The 20,452-nt window shown below is 61.5% G+C and overlaps 2 protein-coding genes across 2 annotated transcripts; one reads left to right on the plus strand and one right to left on the minus strand.

Moving 5' to 3' along the window:
• The first annotated feature begins 672 nt into the window (after nucleotides 1–672).
• On the plus strand, nucleotides 673–8,103 carry DDA1 (DET1 and DDB1 associated 1). The gene is made up of 5 exons (XM_059389363.1): nucleotides 673–801; nucleotides 5,056–5,136; nucleotides 5,350–5,401; nucleotides 6,180–6,241; nucleotides 7,434–8,103. Exons 1-5 carry the CDS (start codon nucleotides 799–801, stop codon nucleotides 7,542–7,544), a joined length of 309 nt encoding a protein of 102 aa, XP_059245346.1. The 5' UTR covers nucleotides 673–798; the 3' UTR covers nucleotides 7,545–8,103.
• A 2,053-nt stretch (nucleotides 8,104–10,156) lies between these two features.
• ANO8 (anoctamin 8) lies at nucleotides 10,157–20,365 on the minus strand. Its single transcript, XM_059389362.1, has 18 exons — nucleotides 20,008–20,365; nucleotides 19,117–19,227; nucleotides 18,856–18,988; nucleotides 18,538–18,676; nucleotides 18,338–18,434; nucleotides 17,348–17,464; nucleotides 17,139–17,266; nucleotides 16,883–17,044; nucleotides 16,410–16,562; nucleotides 16,180–16,306; nucleotides 16,005–16,060; nucleotides 15,823–15,897; nucleotides 14,209–15,012; nucleotides 13,765–13,956; nucleotides 13,490–13,621; nucleotides 13,298–13,408; nucleotides 11,684–12,362; nucleotides 10,157–10,831 (listed from the first exon to the last, which is right to left on the minus strand). The coding sequence occupies exons 1-18, from the start codon at nucleotides 20,111–20,113 to the stop codon at nucleotides 10,467–10,469; spliced, it is 3,687 nt and encodes a 1,228-aa protein (XP_059245345.1). The 5' UTR covers nucleotides 20,114–20,365; the 3' UTR covers nucleotides 10,157–10,466.
• Between the last annotated feature and the right edge of the window lie 87 nt (nucleotides 20,366–20,452).

Raw genomic sequence — 20,452 nt, forward strand, 5'->3', positions numbered from 1 at the left:
GAGGAGGATCTAAGCGCTGTGGGAGCCCGGAGAAGTTTCGCCTGGCTTGGACTTGGGAAGAATGTGGTCAGAAAAGTCTAACTGAAAGATGGAGCAGGGCCCAAAGGGAGAAAGGATTAGACTCAGAGGTCAGGATAAAAGGTGGATAAGAGAGGCAGGAGGGTATCAAAATTCCGGGCCAAAGGGATGGGACTGGATTCTTAGGGGACTGGAGAGCGACGGGGGCATATGAACAAGAGAATCTAAAGATAGGAAGCAGCAAGTGCAGAGCCGTTTAGATATGCTGAAACCTAAGGTTAGGACCCTGGAGAGGATGCTGGGGGTGTTACGGCAGGTCCCTCTCCGGGGCTGCTGTGGAAACTCCATGAGACACCATATTAAAAAGTGAAGTAAGCAGTAGAAAAAAAAAAAAGAGACCCGCGGAACCTCCCGGAGTTGTGGACTACAAATCCCAAGAGGCGTCGAGGCCACGGCCTCCGCCCACTTCCGGATTTTGCTGCCTTTGCTTCCAATTCCCGGGCGGGGTTTTGCTTCATCAACCGAACTTGACCACGAAAGGAGGAGGTGTGTTGGCCAATGGACGCGTGACTTCGCCAGGTCCGGCCAATGGGAGCGCACAGAGGCCCCTACTCTAGGGGCGGGGCTAGAGGGCAGGCCAATGAGCAGGGGGCGGCGGCGCCATCAGTGTGGGCTGTGCCGTGGTTGGAAGTTACTGTGCGGCGGCGGCTAAGAAGGCGGCTGTGGTGGCGACGGCGGCGGCTGAGGCGGTAGCTGAGGCAGCGACGGAGGAGACAGAAGATGGTGAGAGAGGCTGCCGGGCCCGTACTCCCCCTCCGTTCGACAAAATGGCGCCGCGGGCCCACCCACCTCTAGTAATCCCTGAAGCCCCTCATCTCCCTGCCCGGCCCCCTCAGGCCCCGCCCCGCCTCTCGCTCTGCCCTATAACCTTCAACCTCGGGACCCTGCTGTGAGCTTCCTGCTGACCCCGCCCCGGCTCTTTTTCTCCGACCCCTGACCCTATCTAGGCGTCCAGGCCCTGACAACTCATTCATTTCCGGGTCGCTGCTCCCCCGGAAATGGGCGGGGGCGGGGGTGGGGTCCCCCGAGACCCCCCATTTCAGGCCTTGTTCTCGGTTTGTCCGGCCTGGGTCTCTCCAGTTCAGGACGGTTTGGGAGCGCGTCTTGGGCGTTGGGGCGGGGGAGGGGGCTTGACATCGTGACATGTGGGGCTTTGTCGCCAAAGGAAGTGCGACATCACAGACTACCCCGGTCCCCCAGAGCCCTGATCCCACCCCCAGCATTTTGGCCCCGACCGGCCCTAGAACATAGCAACTTTATCTCTTCTGTCCCCGGCCCCCTTCCATGTTAAATGAAGGTGCCAACAATCCAGACCTGATAGGGTAGTGGCAATTCAGAGAGCTGATGTCATGAAGGGCTTAGGACAGTGAACGCTCAACAGATGAACTGGGTGACTTGGGGCTGGTGGCATCTTTTCCCAGCTGGTTTCTCAGCTTTAAGTGGGAATAATGCCAACTGGTTGGGCCATTTGCTCATCCTGGGATTTGACTATAATGGTTCTTTGGGGTTCTCTCCCGGACCCTGTAAAGTGGGATGGTGACTTGGCATCAGAATTGTGCTCCAGCACCCCCCCCATCCCCCACTATTTGGCCTGACCAGAACTGATGGTCAGGATGGAAGAACCAGAACTGATGGAAGCTTTTGTCAGGGCATGTCAAAACCCCATTGTCGCCGGACCCAGGGTCCCAGCCCACCACAGCCCATAGCTCATGAGATGTGGTGGGGGATAGGCAAAAGAAGAAGGAGATGAGAAAGTGGGTTCTTAGCATGTGGGTCCCTAAGCCTGGGTGTTGTCTTTGGTTCATCGCTGCATTCTCATCTTCCATGTCTTGTCCATGAGAAGTTCTGATGGCTTTGCCTCTAGAACACGTGGTGAATTCATCTGCATTCGCCCACCTTGGTCCAGGCACTGCTCGCTCCTGCCTGAATGCCTGCCCCAGCCACCTCCCTGGTCTCCTTACCTCCCTCCTGCCCTGCTGGCAGTCTGTAATTCACCAGAGGGAGCTTGTAATTTAAAGTGTAAATTTCATTAGACCACTTTCTAGCATATGAGATACTCTAGGGGCTTTTTGTAACCCAGTGGAACCCCACCTTCTCCATCAGCCCCCATGGCCCCCGTCCACCTCTGTGACCTCATCTCTACCTTCTTCACTCCTCCCTCTGCAAGCTTCAGCCATACTGGCCTTGTTTTCATGCCCTCACACTCTTAAGTCCCTTCCACCCAGGGCCTTTGCACCTGCTGCTCCTTCTGCCTGGAATGTTCTTCCTGTGAACATCATCTCCTCAGAAGAGCCCTTCCTGACTTCAGGAGGGCCTTTGTGTCTCCTCTCTTGGCACACCCTATCTTTTCATCTGCCATTGGATGGATCACTTGTGGGCTGTCTCTGCAGGGATGGCATACACTTGTTCAGTGACTGTTTGCTGAGGCAGTGGACAGCTTCTGGGCCCAGCTGTGGCTAGGATTTGTTTGGCTGGAGGGAGGATTTCTCCCCTGTGACTCAGGCCTTGTTTTCCTGCTTAGCTGACAGGAAGTACTGGTCATACCATCTTCATTCATTTATCAGCACAAATGCATTGATGCTAATAGCTTGCCTTCCAGGGAGCTCTGTGAGAAGCTTCTTCGAGGCTAGGAGGTCTCTTCCCCCCAGGTCACACAGCCAGTGAGGGGCCCAGCCAGGATTGAGAGCAGGTGTGGGTCATCCGCACGTTTCACCGCTCTGCTGCCTGGATCCATGTGAGCCCTGCCAGGGGTCCAGGATTGACCCAGCCCTGCCCTGCCCTCTGCACCCCGGGAGGAGCCAGTCCAGCAAGGGAGGTGGACGTGTAAATAGATGACCTCGCTGGGGTGTGAGCTTGGCTCCGGCAGAGGTCTCCAAGGTGTGGAGAGAGGAAAGGGGCCGAGGGTGGTTTTGAGCTACATGGAGAGGTTGGTGGCTTTTTCCCACAGGAGGACAGGCATTCTGGGAGGATGGCCCAGCACCAGCTGGGATGGACGGGGTTTGTGGCAGGAGGGTAGCATGAGCCAAGTCGAGCCGGGCCTTTGGAGGGACAGGAGCCCCTCCTCACCCTTCACGTCTCTGTGCCTGCATCACCACCTCTGGGCAGCTTTTCCTGATCCTCCCAATCAGCCACGTCTTTCCCCAGGGCTGTCCTGGGTCTCACCCTGTCTTCAGAGTCACTCTGCATTCCCTGCACAGCTCTTGGATGCACACCTGTGTCTTTGTGTACGGGGTGCTTCCTGGGGCCAAGAGCAGCTCCACTGTGGCTTACCCCAGGGCCCTGGTGCTGGGCCCATGACATAGTAGGAGTCTGAGGAAAGCCAGCTGGGTGGGTGAAGTTGGCCGCATAGTCAGGTGCAGTTGGGGTAGGGGTCCTGGGTTGGAGGAGGCACGTTGGAGGGGCTTTGAGCTGGCTCCAGGGCAGATATAGAACACCTAGATGTCCCACTTCCTGGGTGGAAGTGGGACATTCCAGGTTCCCTTGCTGGTCCATACGGCCAAGGTCTTGCTAGGGCCTGGTAGAGGAAGGGCTGGGCCCTGCAGTGTTGAGGACACCTGTTCCCACTTGTCCTAGAGAGTGGTAGGGCAGCACCTGAAGGGCTGCTTCCCTGAGGTTGCTTAGCTTGGGCTCAGGTATGGGTCTCCCAAAGCAGGGTTACTCTAGCCTGCAGGGGCTCTGAGCCCTTGGTTTTCAGGCAGGGAAGCTTAGGCACTGGCATGGCATGTAGCATAAAGAGCTTGGCCTCTGAGGTTGGGTGAACTTGGGTTCAGTCTGCTTCCTTGTTTTCTTGTTGGGGCTGGGTGATCTCAGACAAGTACCATGTGACCCTTCTGCCTCAACTTCCTCATCTTTAGTATGAGGTGACTCCAGCCCCTGGCGGGCCATGTGGGGAACCCCTGCCCAGCTGCCCCACTGCAGACCTGATGACAGCATTGCCCTCTTCTTCTGGTGAGGAGTCACTCCTTACCCCAAGTTCGCAGCCCTCATCCCTCCCTGAGCATTTCTCTGGCTCTCCTGCCTCAGTTTCCTAAGGTGGACATGGCTCTCATTGGCCTCTCTTGCCCCCATCTTATGGCTGAGAGTCACCTCAGATGCCCCATAGTCGGAGCCTTTCCCCTCCAGAAACCTCTCCCTTTCTTGCCCAGCTCATACCAGACTGTCAGGGGAAAAAGGACTTCCGACGAGTTAGGGCTGTGAGGGGTCTGTTGCTGGCTCCCCGCAGCCGCATGGGCCTGAAAATCGGGCCCTCCCCGTGAGAGGCCCGGCTCCGCACCAGGCAAAGTTCTTCCTTCGCAGAGCAGCCTCTGCGTCAGGGAGCCCCAGGAGCAGCCCCTGAGCGGACCTCTGTTCACAGACCTGTTTGCTTTGGTCCACACAGCATTTTCTAAAAATTCCAGCCAACTTGAAACACCTCGCAATGGCGTGTGAAGACTTGGGATTTCTGAGTTTTCTTCGAACTTGGGAGCGCAGTTGCCCCTGGCCTCTGGTTTCTATAGAGTTGCAGCCTGTGTCCTGACCACCCTCTCCCCTTCACCCAGGCCCCTGCTCCCTCACCCCTGTTTCTTGTCACTCTGGCTCACAGGGTTTTTTGGGGTAGATGAGTCTTCCCCATGCCAGGTCTCTCTCAGGGCGGATAAATGGAAGCGAGGCCAGGAGTTTAATACTCAGCAAGCATAGAGGGCGGGTCTGGGCCCGGGTCTGACTTCCCGCCCTGCTGCTTGCTCCTGACTCTAACCAAATGGCCTGTCCTCACTGAGCCTCATTTGAGAACACTCACTTCTCCCAGGGCTAGTGACTCTTTCCTGGTCATCCCAGTGTGCACATCAGGTAGCCAGCTTACAGGTACATTCTGGAAAACTTAAACAGAAGAACACAAAGATGGAAACTGGACGTCACAGGGAGGCCCAGTCTCCCAGGAACTCCAGGGCCGACCCAGCCTACTGCCAGGTCTCACTTACCATCTTCCCTGTCTTCTAGGCAGATTTTTTGAAAGGACTGCCTGTCTACAACAAAAGCAATTTTAGTCGATTTCACGCGGACTCTGTGTGCAAAGCTTCGGTGAGTGTGTGCCCCGGGTACTGGACGTGGTCGGGGAGCTGCCAGGGGGAAGGGGGTGATGTGTACGCCCCATTGGGGTCTCACCAGGAACAGAGGCTGGTCTTCGCATGCTGTTCTGCCTTCCTTGCAGGGTGTGTGCCCAGGTGAGGGGTGAGGGGGGCCCCCGTTAGCCTACTGGCTCTCCTCACCCATGTCTTCCCAACTCTCTTGCAGAACCGACGTCCCTCAGTCTACCTGCCCACGCGGGAGTACCCATCTGAACAGAGTAAGTGGCCTCTGTCAGTCTGTCTCAACCTGGCTGCTGAGGGGAAGGGCCGCAGGGCAGTGCAGGTGGTGAGCCATGGGGTAGTGGGAAGCCCACATGCTGGCATCCACATCCAGCCCCAGGGGGTCCGCAGTAGCCCTCAGCTGCTGCTCACCAGCCCTCTCCCCTTTGTCTCCCATTAAGTTTGGGTGTCCCCTGCCAGCACTGTGTCACAGACCCCGAGACGACTGTACTGTGGGAGGGGATCCTTTCCAGCCTTGGGTATGCAGCTCAGGGAGGTTGGTGCATCCGGGGGGGGGGGGGGGTCTGCCAAGAAAGGTGCAGAGCCTGCCGAGCAGGAGGACCCCAGCATTATGTAGCTTTGGCTTTTTATTTGAATGGTGACGGAGAAGCTACGTGGACCCTGCATGGCGGGTTCAGTGGTCACTGGGGCACAGCTGTAGATATCTGTGTTCCTGGTCTGCCTGGACCGTGTGCTGGGGCTCATTCACCCACTGGGGCTGAAGCTTTGTTCTCTCCCAAGAAAGCAGGGGCCCAGGTGGAGCAGCTGGCTTGGGCCCCTGGTAGTAGCTGTGTACTTGGGAGCAGAAACACTAGGCTTCCCAAATCCTCTGTGCTGGGGTGCAGACTTGGAGCCGCAGCCAGGGCACGTGGGGCAGAGTTGGGCAGGAGACCAGGGAGGGATGAGAACCTGTCCTGAGAGGGGCAGTGCAGGCCGGGGTGGGGGCTGGGTCACCTGAGGCCTCTGCCTGCAACTTCCTCTGCCTTTTCTCCTCAGTCATTGTGACAGAAAAGACAAACATCCTTTTGCGCTATTTACATCAGCAATGGGACAAAAAGGTAAGCATGTGGGGTCAGGTGCTAGAACTTGTGGGGACTGTGGTGACCAGCAGGGGGGCGCCGAGTGGGGGAAGGACACAGGTGACTGGAAGACCAGGTGTTTGATGGCAGCATTGGACTTGGCCAGGCCCCAGGGGAGGGAAGAGTGTTTCAGAGGAGTGCGTGGCTGAGCAGAGGCTGTGGGGTTCTGGGGCTCAGGGACAGACCAGGGCTTGTCCGGCGGCACTGGGGCCTGGAGAGCACTGACGCTTGGCTGCCCACAGCCTGCCATGCGGCCTTGGTGGCGGGTGGACCTGCGCATTGTTACCTAGAGTCTTTGTTCAGTGCTGGAACGTCCACATGGTGACAGTTTTAGGGGATACAGATGGGGGTAGAGGCAGTGAGAAGCCGTACCCCCATCCCCTCTCTGAGGCTGCCTTTCTGACATAGGACATTTTTTCATTGTGTTTATTTTTTCTTTTTTAAAGATTTTACGTATTTATGTGAGAGAGAGGGAATGTGAGAGACAGCATGAGCGGGGCAGGGGCAGAGGAAGAAGGAGAAGCAGGCTCCCTGCTGAGCAGAGAGTTGGGTGCTGGGCTCGATCCCAGGACCCTGAGATCATGACCTGAGCTGAAGGCAGATGCTTAACCGACTGAGCCACCCAGGGGCCCCCATTTTTTCTTTTTCTTGAATGGAGATGTGCGTATGTTCCGCATCATAGTCAGTTTGGGGGTTTTTTGCCTAACATTGAACGTCAGATGGTGACCTGCTTTGGGCCAGGCTGGAGGGGGCCTTCATGATGAAGTGACGGCTGAGCCTTCCTTGTCCTCCTGCCCCACCCCCACAGACCTTGCTTCCCACCGGTGGGGGGAGGGGGGCAGTTTCCAACACAGGCTCTTTGGCAATGCACGTTCCCCCTGGGTGGCTCCTGAGTGCTTTTTACCACCCGCCCCCAGCCCCAGCAGGGCAGCTTTCTTCTCCAGGCATTTTGGATGGTGTGTGGGTTGTTGCCAGCAGTGGGGACTCCTCATGGTGCCCAGGAAATGCCTGGCAGTCCCAGACCGGTGGCCCCAAAGACTGTGGCTGAGCCCAGGAGGTGTGGCTAGCAGGGGGGCCCCGGGTTGACTGCCCCACTCCAGGCCCAGCAACAGGATTTCAGGGGCTCACCCAAGTGAAGACTGACACCCCCTCTCCTTCTCCTTCCTCACAGAACGCCGCCAAGAAGAGAGACCAGGAGCAAGTGGACCTTGAGGGTGAGAGCTCGGCGCCCCCCCGCAAGGTCGCACGGACCGACAGCCCGGACATGCACGAGGACACTTAAGACTCTCACTCCCCCACAGGCGCCTCCTGTCTTGTCTGCTCCTCGCCCGCCCGCCTTGTGTAAGCGCCCCGACCCTGCCCCCACCGCCCACCGACACCCTACCATCCACACCACTTCCAGCCTCACAGGAGCCGATGTATTTATTTTCCTCGAGTTTTTATTTATGCTGTAAAATGTACCGAGCGATGGGAAAAGGGGACGTCAGACCCAGTAGTGCGATGTTGGTAGATGCTTTTTAAAAAACATTGTTATTCACAACCCCACCCCCCGCCAGATTCCCCTTTCTGCCCCCAACCCCCTCCACCCCAATTTTCCTCCGGAAAAACCAGAGCCGGGGCCCTGCTGTAGCCTGGCAGCATGGGTGGGAGCCCTTCTCCCCGCTCCTACTGTCCAGTCCGGGCCTTGAAGACTCGGCTGGGACTTATTCCATGCCCAGGCTTTGCTCTGAAATGTGTGCCAGGGGGAGAAGTCGGCATTTCCGGATCTTTCTCTTAAGTCATTTTATCATGGACTAGTGCGCGCTCCGTGTCACCCCAATAAAAGGATCTTTCCTACTCGACCTCGAGTCTTTGCTCCGTGTGCCTCAGCCCCAGAGGACGGAGCTACTGAGAGTCGTCTTGTCATCACCAAGAGGAGCCAAGAAGGGCCCCCCACGTGCCAGGGCCCTGCGACCCACTGGATTCTCTCCTGGGCTTGCTGTGGCCACCTCCCTCAGAGCCAAGACCTGCCCGGACCCACCCCCATGCCTCACCTGTCAAAGTGTCCCGGAGGACCAGGACACCCCTGAGAGATGGTCCATGTCGCCAAGGACATAGCTGTGGTCAACCCCACGCCCTGGATGCCTTGGGTCAGGGTGGCATGCCCCCCAGCCCCCGTGGAGACAGCCCAGGTGGCCCGGCCTCAAGTGCCCCTGGTTCAGAGACAGGCACGTGGAGCTGCAAGGAACACCCAGCCCAGGGGCTGTTGGTCAGCGAGTTACACAGCCACTTGTGGGCTGTCAGTTAGGCTGGGTTTGGGCCCGAGTTTGGAGACGTAGGGGGCATTCAGGCTCCAGGCAGAAGGTTTGCGCCTTCAGAAACTGGGCCTGGGGTCAGGGGGAACACTGCTCCCCACCCCCGTGCCAGCCCCAAGTGGGGGCCATGGTTTGGGAGCCGAGTGCTGTGGCTTTGGGGGATCTAGGGAAGTTGGGCCATAGAGCTGGAAGGAACACCAGGCCTTAAAGGGTGCCAACCCCAGATTATCACTGTGGAGCTCCCTGCCTGAGCAAGACTGCACTGGCCTGGGCCACCCAGCACCGCCCAGGGTGGAAAGTTTTGTCATTCACCACTTAACTGTGCTGTGGGGCCAAGGGGCTTTTCTTCCCAGTTGTGGGTGGCATTTACATCTGTCTTGAGTCCCTGTGGTCACAAGGCAGATGCTCACGAAATACAAGCTGATCTCATGGTGCTGTGGTGGGCCGAGTCCCCAGAGGCTCTCAGATGCCTTGGAATCCTCAGTCCCAGAGGCTGGTCTGCCCCTCGGCAGGCATGTGATGTTGCTGATGATTAGTCAGTACAGTCAGCTTCAAAGGCCGCAGGATAGTGGGAGCAGGGAGCAGGTGGCACCCCTGCCCTCGTCTCTCTGGCCCTGGTCTCCCCTTGAGGGACTGAGTTTATCTGTCAGGGACATCCATGGCTCAGGCAGGGGTCCCATGGCCAGGGCCCACTGAGGTCTCCTGAGAGCCAGCCTCTGCCCACCTCTCCTGCCTTTAGGCCTGCCCCCTTATTCCTCTGCTCCTTCAGACACCAAACTCAGCCTTCCCACACCTCTGTGCCTTTGCACAGGCTGCTCTCCTGCCTCCAGTGAACCCTGGTTTCTCTTTCATAGCCCTCCGAAGTGCCCCTTCCTTGCACTGGCTCCCCTGGGCTCCTGCAGCCACGGGGCTGGGCCTATCAGCCTCTGAACCTTTGGCTGTGGGTGCTTGGGGTGGGGGGGGGGTTGCGTCCCACTCCTGACCACACAACAAGGAGTCCCAGCGGAATCCCAGCAACTCGGGTCTGAAGCGGTCCCACGGTGGGGCATCCCAGCCACTCCCCAGTGTCACCCCTGAAAGTGCCATCCCCTCAACATCCAGACTCCAGTGCCAGGTGCCTTCTGATTTTCATACCCCAAGTTTTTTCCACCGCGTGTGACTCTTCAGATGGCAGCCTGGGCAGGGTGGGGGGGGGGGGGGACAGTTGTGCCAGAAAGGCCGATTGAAGACGGTCACCTCAATCACCCTGCAGGGCCAAGGCCAATTCAGGACCCAGGCCCCCGCACCCAAACTGCTGCATCTTTTCAACACTTGGGAGATTTCTTCCTTTGTCTAGGAGGCTGACGCCAGGGCCTGAGGCTCTGTGGCTCCTCCCAGGGGCCCCAGGCCTGTAGTTGGCCCCCAAATCTGGGCCGACTCAGAGTTGGTGCGTTCTGGAGTTTTCCATCTGTGGCCTCAAGACCCAGTTCTTAGGAGGAGGCCCCTAAGGGTCAGAGGATGGGAGGGGCCCCCACCCTAGGGCTGCTAGGTCCCCCAAAGCCAGCACCAACTACAAGTCACTGGGCCCCCTTGATCCCCCTTCCACTGCTCTGTCCTCGGGCACTGTTGAAATATACTTTTTATTGCATTTCTGCCGTTTTACAAAAATATGACAAAATAAATTAAAAACAAATAAATAATCGCCTATTCTGTGTGTTTTCTGTTGGTTTTTTGGGGTTTCCTTTCGTTTTCCCCATCCGGGTCGAAAGGAAAACGGCAGATGGGGGGGCCCGGCCCCCAGCCCTGCCCCAGGAGAGCAGCCAATACTGGGGGCCGTCGGGCCGAAGCGCGTTTTCTGGGTGGCGGCCGCCGCCCCGGTCCACGGACTGATATTGCATATGAGAACAGGAAGGCAGGGCGGGCGGGTGGAGCTAATGCCAGCCGCTGGGCCAGCACACGGCCTGGGGACTGGGGCTGGGGCTGGGCGAGGGCGCGGGGGGCTCGGAGGGCTCAGAGGTGGGCGGCGGGGGCGGGAGGCTGTAGAAGCTGACGTCCCCCGGCAGGGGCTGCGGGGCGGGCGGGGGCCCGGCGAGGGCGCAGGGCGGACATTCGGCTGCGACGGGGGCGGGGGCCTGACGGGGGGCGGCGCCCTCGCCCCCGCAGCCCCATGGCCCGTCCCACTGCCAGCAGCCTGCGGGCGGCGTCGGGGGCCGAGGCAGCGGCGTTGGCGGTGGCGCGGGGCTCCGGCTGCGGCGGGTGCGGAGGGCAGGGGCGCCCACGGGGGCCAGCGCTGTCCCTGCGGAGGCGAGAGGGGCCGTTCCGGGGGGGTGCCGCCCCCGCCGCCGGACCCCGCTCAGACCCTGCCCGCGCTCCCTCCCGGGCTTCCAGGCACATCGAGGGCCTTATTGCTTCTGATCAGTGACAAGGGGTGGGCGTCTTCGGGTGCATCCCCTGCCTCTGGGCACTGGGCCCCTCCCCATCATGGGGAGAGGACAGTCTGAGGAAGTCCCTCTGATTTCTGACCTGCGTCCCTGGTACTGCAGCTGCCACCTCTTGGGCTCCCTGGGGGATGAGCTGCTGGAGCCTGGGGCTGGGTGGGGCTGGGGTGGGGCCCCGCAAGGTGGGGATGGGGGGCATGAGGCTGGCACCTCTGCTCAGCACGGATATGGGTGCAGCCTGTGGCCGAGCACCCCAAGCTCCCCAAAGGGGCAGCTCCAGCCCCCACCTCCAAGAAAGGCCTCCTTGAACAGCTGGGCTGCAGGGTGAGAACTTGCATAGAGGCCTGGGGGGGGGTCCAGTCCCCCCCCCCCCCAGAGTGAGCTGGGTATGGGGGTCTCATAGGGGCAGGAGAGGAGGCTGGGCCAGGTGGTGAAGAAGCCCCTTTCATCTCCTCTCCTGGCCCCAGAGCTCGGTGGGCAGGGTGCCCTGGGAGGGGCATGGGGCTAGGGGGCTTTGGCTGTCAGGGACCTGGAGACACTGAGCAAGCTTTGACTTGAGAGGCTCCACGTACCACATACCCAGGCTCCCAACCGGTACCAGAGACCGGGCCTCCTCTGTCCCCTTCAGCCCCTCTCCCCAGGCCTGGCCACCCCATCCCTTCCCGAAAAGCCCGGCCCAGAGTCCCCACCCCCGAGTTAAAGCTTGTGACCTGAGCCTTCCTCTTCAGGCCGGGGGGCGTCCGGCTCCTCAGCCGCAGCCTCGTCTGCCAGCCCACTCCGCTGGGCTCGGCCTCCGCCGCCGCCACCGCTGCCGCCGGGGGTCCCGTCCAGCCGGGCCTGCCCACCTGCCCCGTTGGAACCGGTGTCAGCCCGGGCCCCGCCGAAAGGGAAGAGCTTGCCAGCGTGGAAGGCCTTGGGCGGTGAGTGGCTGCGTTCTGGGTCCCGCCGGGTCTCAGGCGACTTGAGGAACTTGAAGCTGAGGAAGGCTGGCAGGCGGGTGTCACTCCCCGTGGGTGACTGGGCAGGGGGTGGCCGGGCGGCAGGGCCGGCCCCTGCACTGGCCAGTGAGGATGTCGCCCCAGACGACAGGAACTTGCCCTGCAGCGGGATGATCTGCTTCAGCTTCATGACGTTGTTGGGTGCCAACAAGGACCCCGGGCGCTTGGGCCGCTCTTGCCCGTGGCCACCCGCCCCGCTGCCCTTGGCCTTGGTGGAGGCCTTCTCAGGGGCAGCGGGGTCCAGCCCAGAGCCTTCGGGCCGGGCCTCCTCCCGGCCGCCAGCATCGCGCTCTCGCCGGGCGTGGTGCTCTGCATGGCGCTGGCGCTCCTCCTCCTCCCTCCTCCGCCGCTGCTGCTGCTGGTAGCGGTGCTGGGCCTGGCGTTCGTGTCTCTGCGGGCAGAGTAGAGCCATTATGGGGATTGGGCAGAGAGGGTGTGTGAGCCGGAGCCAGCTGAGGTTCCAGGCCCCCGCGGGTGCTCTCTGCAGGAGTGGGGAGAGGTCCAAACACATATTGGGCACCAGCTGCACCCCTGGGCCCACCCGGGGGCTCTCCGAGAAATTATGGAGACATCTAACCACTTATTAGGCACCAACTGCATTCCTGGATCCATGTCAGTGGTTTCTGAGAACCGAGAAGAGAATGGGGACATTACCGGCCACCAACTCTGTCCCCAGCCGTGTGTGAGGGCACAGTTTTAAGAACTGGGAGAATGTAAACACATCGTGGGCCTCAACAGTTCTCCACTTTCTGGAGAACCAGTGACAGATTGAGTCATGACTGACGCATACCAGAGTCCGCCCTGGCCAGTCCAGGAGCCACACGTGGCTTTGTCAATGCCAATTTAAGTAATTAAAATGAAATAAAATAAGACTTCCGTCTCTCGGTTGTACCAGCCCCACCTCAAGTGGCCAACGCCCGCCCGGAGCAAGGAGCCACAGCGCAGACACAGAACGTTTCCATGACCACGGAGAGCGCCGCCTGGCGCTGGTGAGCTCCTTGGCCCACTCTGCAGCTTTCTGGGGAATGTGGCAGAACCTGGGCTTCTAGGAAGCATCAGCCTTGTCCCTGGCCCCAAACAGGGCACTGACGGCGAGCTGGCGATGACTAAGGGTTCACAAGTGCCAGCCCGGTGCTGGATGCCACCAGGGATCCCGGGGACGGAGCGGCCCCGGCAGCACGCTCATTATTCCCTGGGGCTCCACCCCTTTTCCCCTTCAGCTCAGTGGCTGGCGGCTGGTGGCCAGCCTGGCAAGGCCAGCCCGGCAAGGCTGAGAAGCCCCGCTGTAAGCCGGCAGCAACCCAGCCCCGTCCCACACCCGTGTACCTTGAAGGCCTCCCGGCGCTGGTACTCAAGCTTGGCCATCTCCTCGGCCACCCAGCCTGGGATGTCGGGGATGGCCACGTGGATGAGATACTTGAGGAGCAGGGCAAAGTGCTGAGGCGACAAAGGGAGAGGCTGCAGGCTCGGGGACGCCCTGCTGCCCCCCCAGCTCCTCCACCCAGCCACCAGCCCCACCTCGAGCACCACCACGGACACAATGGCCGCCTCCGGGCTGAGCCAGGGGAAGAGGCGCTGCAGCTGCCCACACTGGCCAATCAGGTAGCAGTTGACCACGATGGCCAGGACGCCCATGGCCTCCATCACCTTCTGCAGGGGCACAGAGGAGTGGGGCGGGGCAGGGGGCGGGGCTCAGGTGGGGTCCTGCCACCCTGCCTGGGCCTCCCGCTTCTCCCCAGCGCCCCCCCCACCCCTGGACTCCCTCGGGGCCTGGGCTCTGGCACTCCGCACACCTGCCACTGGCCGATGCTCTCCACCCGCTGCCCGAAGGGCCGCTGCAGCCCCGTGCACAGCTTGAGGGCGTCGCTCCGGATCTCGATGAGGTTGTTGACCAGGGCGCACAGAGCAGCCAGGGGGAAGGCCGATGAGAAGAGGACAACGTAGCCGAACTGCACGAACATCTCCTGGTAGTCCTGGAAGGTGTCCTGCAGGCGGGCGCCTGGGTGTGGCCTTGGTCCCCCTCCCTCAGACCCAGATGCCCCCTACCTCCCACTACCTTCTTCTCTCAAGCCTGCCTCCCGCCCTCCAATTCTCCTGAAGGGACCCAGAGCTCCCCATCCGGCAAGTTCCCAACCACATCGAGGGCCCATTTTATCACGCCCCCTAGGTCACCCCTCAGACCACGTGCCCTGCCCCGCCACAGGCCTGGCCTTGGGCCTCCCATGCACCCTCCTCACCTCGTACTTCTTCATACAGCTCTCAAGCTCGGCCTGGGTGAGCTGGGGTGAGTGCTCCTCCTCAGGTGGGTCAATCCAAGACGACCGATTCTGCCGCCGCTGCCTCCTGCCTGAGTCACCCGAGCCAGTCTCTGGGTCTGGGCCCCCATCTGGCCCCTGGTCACGGCCCTCGCCCCCAGCCCGGCGGAGCAGGACGGCCGGGGGCTCCCGCTCAGGACTGCTGGGAGCCCCTTCAGCCTCATCGTCTTCTTCGGCCAGCGTGAATACTCCCGGCTCCAGCCCCTTCTCCACCATGGTGGGGCTCCCCTCCTCCAGGATGGCCTCGGGGCCAGGCCGCCGCCGCCCGGCCCCTCGTTCAGCAAAGCTGACCTTCTTCAGCCGGAGCCCGCAGTCCAGGAGGCTGCTCTCCTCGCCCTCCTCCTCGTCATCTTCCTCCTCCTCCTCTTCCTCCTCCTCCTCGTCCTGGTCCTCTTTGCCTCCCCGAGACCCATCCCCCACCTCCCCCCCTTCCCCTGCGGGCCTCCGCTCCACTGGTGCCTCCTCCTCCTCCTCGGGGGCCCCGCAGCCCCCACTGAGACACCTACGGCCCCCGCCGCCGCCACCGCCACTCCCCTCTTCAGCCTGGGGTTCAAGGCGACGGGGTGCGGGGCGCTGGAGGCTCAGCAGGCCGAGCAGGGCACGGGCCAGCTCCCAGGCTGCCTGCAGGCCAAGCTCGCCGCGGCCCAGCCGCCGGTACAGGTGCGGCTGCAGGACCTCGCGCACGTTCTGGAGGAACTGGCGGGTGATCAGCAGAGTGGCCAGCATCTGGGGGCAGGAAGGGGGAGGAGAGAGGCCACGTGGGGTGCAGGCAGGGCCCGGGGTACCGGGGGCAGGCTGCGGGGACTAGGGAGCCGCCCTCCAGGAGCAAGTTGCCAGACACATGCCCCGAACCCAACTGCTGCCTCCACCCCATTTAATGGGGTCCCTGGACATGGTGGCCCCAGCAGCAACCTCTGCAGCCTCTCCCACCAACTGGAGCCTGGCAGGCCGCAGTGCTCCAAGCCAAGCTCCTGGGGTTGCAATGCACGTTTCCACCCTGCTGGGGATCAGGGTCCCCCTGCTTGGAGCACTGCCCAGGAGCTCAGCTGGGGCCCAGGGCCTCGAGGGACCCCTGCCATCCGCACCCCATCAGCAGAGCCCGCCCCTTGGAACATGCACCCTTGGCTCAGGCAGCGCAAGGCCCCAAGCACAGCCACACTGCCCGCCCTGGCGAGGCCCCATGGGCTCGCCATCTGCCCATACTTTGGCCCGGGCCACGAGCAGGAGGCCCCGGAGGGAGAGGAGGAGCAGGCGGAACCGCAGGGCCGCGAGCGGGACCAGCACCGCCCGAAGCTGCCGCTCGAGGCTCTGGGACAGGGACAGGACGAGCAGGAGCTGTGGAGGGACCGACGGACAGGTGGACAGACAGATGGGGGACGACAGGCAGAGAGAGGACACATGGACGAACGGACAGAGAGAGAAGGATGGAGGAGGGGGGGGAGGGGCTGGAGAGCCCGTGGACCCCTTGGGTGGACAAGTTCGGCCCCCCTTGGCCGCCACTGTGGTGGGGGGCACTGCCTTGGGCTGGGGTCTCACCTCTTTCAAGCGCTCCATGTCCTTGAGGTAGAAGCCGATGTAGAAGAGGCTCAGGTAGGAGTTGACAAATTGGAACTGTGGGAAGGAAGCAGGAGGGCAGTCCCTCTGCCACCCCCAAACCCAGGAGCCCCTCCTATACCCCACGCAGAGCCCTCGCTGCCTGCCTGCTGGCTGCCACTCACCAGGACGACTTTGATAATGAGGTGCTTCTCATAGGCGCTCTCCAGCCGGTAATTCTCTGGGGGCCGAGGGGGTGAGTGAGGAGGCAGCCCAGGCCCCCTGAAGGCAGCGGGGGCCCTGAAGGGCAGTAGGGACCTTCCTCCCCAGAGTGGCAGGCCCTCCCCTTGCAGGGCGTACCCATGTCGTTGAGCCAGATGGCAAGCTTCTTATAGCCTTCAGCACTGGCGCTGACCAGCAGGGCCAGCACAACCTTGGGCAGGAAGCGGGCAAGACGGGGCAGCCCTTTCACGCTCAGCACCAGCTCCTGTAGGGACAGGGTTTCACCGGTCACCCTAGCATCTGGGCGCAGCCCGGAGTGGTCCTGGGCCAGCGGCGGCCAGATCAGGGCCAAGGGGACTGGAGGTCACCTGCAGCTGGAAGCAGCCGAGCATGAGCAGGAACACGCAGGCCAGGCAGGTGAGGCACAAGGGGAGGCTCACGAGCAGCTGGAAGAGCAGCCGCTTCCAGGGCGGGTAGTAGAACTCCTCAGCCCTTGTCACGGGGCTAATGCGCCGGACACCCTGGCAGAGGGTGGGGGTGGGGCACAGTGTGAGGACAGAGGGGCTGCCCCTGTCCCCACACAGCCTTCCCAAGGCCCCTGAGTTCTGTTTTCCTCCACCATGCCTCTGCTTTTGGGGTGCCCCCCACGGTCCACCTTCCCCAGTCCCTCAAATGCAGTTTCCCACACCTCTTCTCTGGGGCATGCAGAGCCCCCCACCCGGCATACCCTCTCTGATGCTGCAGTCCTATTTTACACCTTGTCTTTGCCCCTGCAATGCCCCCCACCCCCTGCCTCCCCCTCTCATTCTTGGAGTCCTTGGACTCACACACCCCAACTGACCCTGAACTGAGGTCGTGGTTCCTCCACAGCTTCCCCAGGTGAGTCCAGCGTCCCCCACTTGTAGGCCAGCTCTGCCCCCCTCCGTTTCCATTCCTCCAAGAACAGGGTTGACCAGACCACGTTGAAGAGGGCAAAAACCACACACGATACATCCCGGCTTGTCTGGGGATGGTGGAAGGCTGAGCTGTTGGCCGGGTTGGCCCAGGGAGGAGGGTGTCTTAGGCACTCCGGCCCCAGCCCAGCCCACCCCCAGCACCTGGTCAGCCTCCGTAAATGTGTACAGGACGGAGCCAAAGACGGCTGGGTATACCATCGCTGATGTGTAGAAGCCCAGCCAGGCAAAGTACATGGCAATCTTCACTCCAAAGTAGTCACAGATCTCATCTGCCAGGAGCACAGGGCAGGGTCCCGGTCAGCCCTGCCCACTTCCTGAGACTCCCACACACCCCCGACCTGGGGCCGCACCTAGAGGCTGGTTTTCACACACAGCTTGCACCCATGACTTCATGAGGCGGTTCAGGATACGCTGCTCATGGACCGGGAACACCTGCTGGATGATCCCACGGGCCGCCAGCTCAGGGACTGTTGGGGGACAAGAGCAGTTGAGCCCCACCCTTCTGCCTGGGCCTGGCCTGGCCAGTTCCCCACACTCAGCCCCCCGCTCCAGCCGAAACCCAAGTCACAGTTTTTCCCTGCTTTTCAATCTTCAGAGGCTCTTCCCAGGGAGGAATTCTAATTGGGCAGGATATCTGGTTCTTCTTCAGAACTTCGGAGGTGCAGAGGCAGGCAGGAGGGGGTGCAGGAATCCACCTGGGAGGGTGGGGTCCCAGTGTGGAACCTTTTTTTTTTTTTAAGATTTTATTTATTTATTTGACAGAGAGAGATCACAAGTAGGCAGAGAGGCAGGCAGAGAGAGAGAGGGGGAAGCAGGCCTCTGCTGAGCAGAGAGCCGGATGCGGGGCTGGATCCCAGGACCCTGAGATCATGACCTGAGCAGAAGGCAGAGGCTTAACCCACTAAGCCTCCCAGGCACCCCAGGAACCTCATTTTTAAATAAAGCCATTTGGCCTCAGCTCACTGCTCTGAAGCTCTGAGGGATGGTGCAAAGCTGGCATCAAAAGGTGAACTTGAAGCAGCTGGTCTCTTGGAGAAGAAACTGAGGCCCAGGGCCTCGCCACACAGGGCATGGAGTGCTGTCCATGGTCCTGCCCCTACCTAATCCCAGACCCAGACAATGGTTTCTCTCGGAAGGGCTTCCGGGGAGTAAGCCTCACCCCTAGGCTAAGGCCACACCCCCCTCACCACATTGATTGATGTCTCCAGGCCCCACCCAATTCTTCACTAGCTTTTTTCGTCGGTTGTCTCTAGGCTCCACCCTCTCGCACTGATAGGCTGTATTCTAAGAGCCCCACCCAACTCCCCACGTGTGATTGGAGATTGGTCCCGCCTGCTTACTGATTGGCTGGTCCTCCAGGAAGCGCACATTGTGCAGTGCCTCACCCTGCTTCGCGCGTAGGTTCTGCAGCCAAAAGCGGATGATGCTCTGGCGTTCCTGCGGGGGACAGAGCAGGGCTTGGGGACAGGGCAGGACTTGAGCCCAGGGAACAGCAGCCCAAGCGCTAGGGGTGCGGACTGGGAGCCAGAACTGGCCGCACCTGGGAGGTGAAGAAGCGCAGCTCACTCTCCACATTCTCGTAGATGAAGTCCTCCTCGCAAGAGAAGCCTCGGGTGCCCCCGCCAAACTCGGCCTTCACCGCTTTGCGCAAACCCAGCTCGTCGGCTCCTCGAAGTAGGCTGCCAGGAAGACACGGAGGTGGGTCATGGGGAGACCCTGGCTCACCATCCTGGAGCTAGGGATGGTGTCCTCGGCGGCCACCTGGGACAAATGCAGGGCGCTACACCTCACAGTTGACGCTTGGAAAGGCGGGGAGCTGGGTAGCAGGGTCAGCGAGAGTCCAGGGACAGAGACTCGCCTCTCATACGTGGCGGTGACGAAGAAGGCATAGGCACGCGTGTGGCGGTGGTGGCGGACTTGCACGATGAGCTCAGGGATGCCCACGCGGATGTGGTTCAGCAGCCATAGCAGCGTGTGGTCATCAGTCGTGTCTGCCAAGGGGCACAGGGACTGATGGCCCTTGCCACAAGAGGTCCGAGGCCTCTTACAGACTCCTACTCAGGGGAGCCCAGCTCAAGGGAGCCCATCTGGGCACTGGGCAGGCGGCGGGCACAGGTACCTGGAAAGGTCATCAGCACGTCGCAGTTCTCCGTAGGCACTGTCTTCATCCACGCCTTGTGAGATACCAGGTAGCGACCAGCCTGCAGGAGCCGCTTCCCAAAAAGCTTATCTAGGGGGCAGGCAGGGCAGGGCCCAGGTCAGGCTGCTCCCAGACCAAGACCCCAGCCTCTAGTGTAGTCCCTCCAGTCCTAACCCCTGCTCGCACGCACACTCGCCACGTTTCCTCTGCACTGAGTCTGGTATCTAGGGACCTGCAAGGTTTGGCCTCAGCTTGTTTCCTTCCCTCCACGTCCTTGCACCAGCCAGGCCCTCCTCCAGGAATGCCCTTCCCCCAGGTCCTCCCTTACAAATCTTACTCATTCTTGAGGCCCCAGCTCCGCCTCCAAACCCACAATCGATGGGGCGCTCACTAGCAGCCCCGAGCCAGCGCTTCACCACATCATGTCAGCGCGTCCTCATAGCTGGGCGCGGTTCTTACCCCCATTTCACAGGTGAGGAAACTGAGAACCAGGGCGTTTAAGTCCCGCACCCAAGGTCACACAGGCGAGCTGGGATTCGAACCCGGGACCGTATGATTCCGTATCCTCTGCGGAGAGGCTCTCTCACGCGCATCCCTGCCGGGCTGCGATCCGGTAACCCAAAGGGGTGACTGAGCTCAGCCCCGAGCCGGGGCTCTCCGAGGGGCGTGTCCAAGTCTCTGCGCTGGGACCCCCGCCCCCTGTACCGTCCCAGCCTCGCTGGCCCCGCCGCAGCCGCAGTGCCGGGAGAAGCCGGCCCCTCAACTGGACTCCGGGCCCGGGACGGCTGAGCCCAATCCCACTCCGCGTCCAGCCGCCGCGCGCACCACAGGCACCTGCAACCCTGTCAGATCCAGCCGCCGCACACATACCCAGAACTCCAGACGCCGGGGCTGCAGGCTCGCCCTCAGGCGGGGGCCTCTTGCCACGCTCGCCCTCCAGGGACGTGCCCCCGGCGCTGGAGGTGGCTTCGGCCATGGCGAGCGCAGGCCAGGTCAGGGGCTACGGGCGGCCCGAGCGCCTGGGGGCCGCGGGCTCATCCGGCCGGTGCAGCCGCGGAGCCAGCTGGAGGTGGAGACAAAGGCCGCGCCCGCCCGCGCCGGCCGCCGTCCCCGCGTGCCGGAGCGCTGCTTCTCGTCTCCGCCCGCGCGGAACCTCGATTCTCCTTCTCGTCCCCGCGCACGTCGCTCTTGGGTTCTCGACTCCGCCCGTGTTGTTTTCTAGATTCCGTTCTCGCCCGCCCACTTCGCTTTCTGCTGCTCGTCTCCGCCCGCATCGAAGATGCAGTCACCAAGGATGTGTCCCCGCCCGCGTTCA

This window comes from Mustela nigripes, chromosome 2, assembly GCF_022355385.1.
Source record: "Mustela nigripes isolate SB6536 chromosome 2, MUSNIG.SB6536, whole genome shotgun sequence".
Lineage (NCBI taxonomy): Eukaryota > Metazoa > Chordata > Mammalia > Carnivora > Mustelidae > Mustela > Mustela nigripes.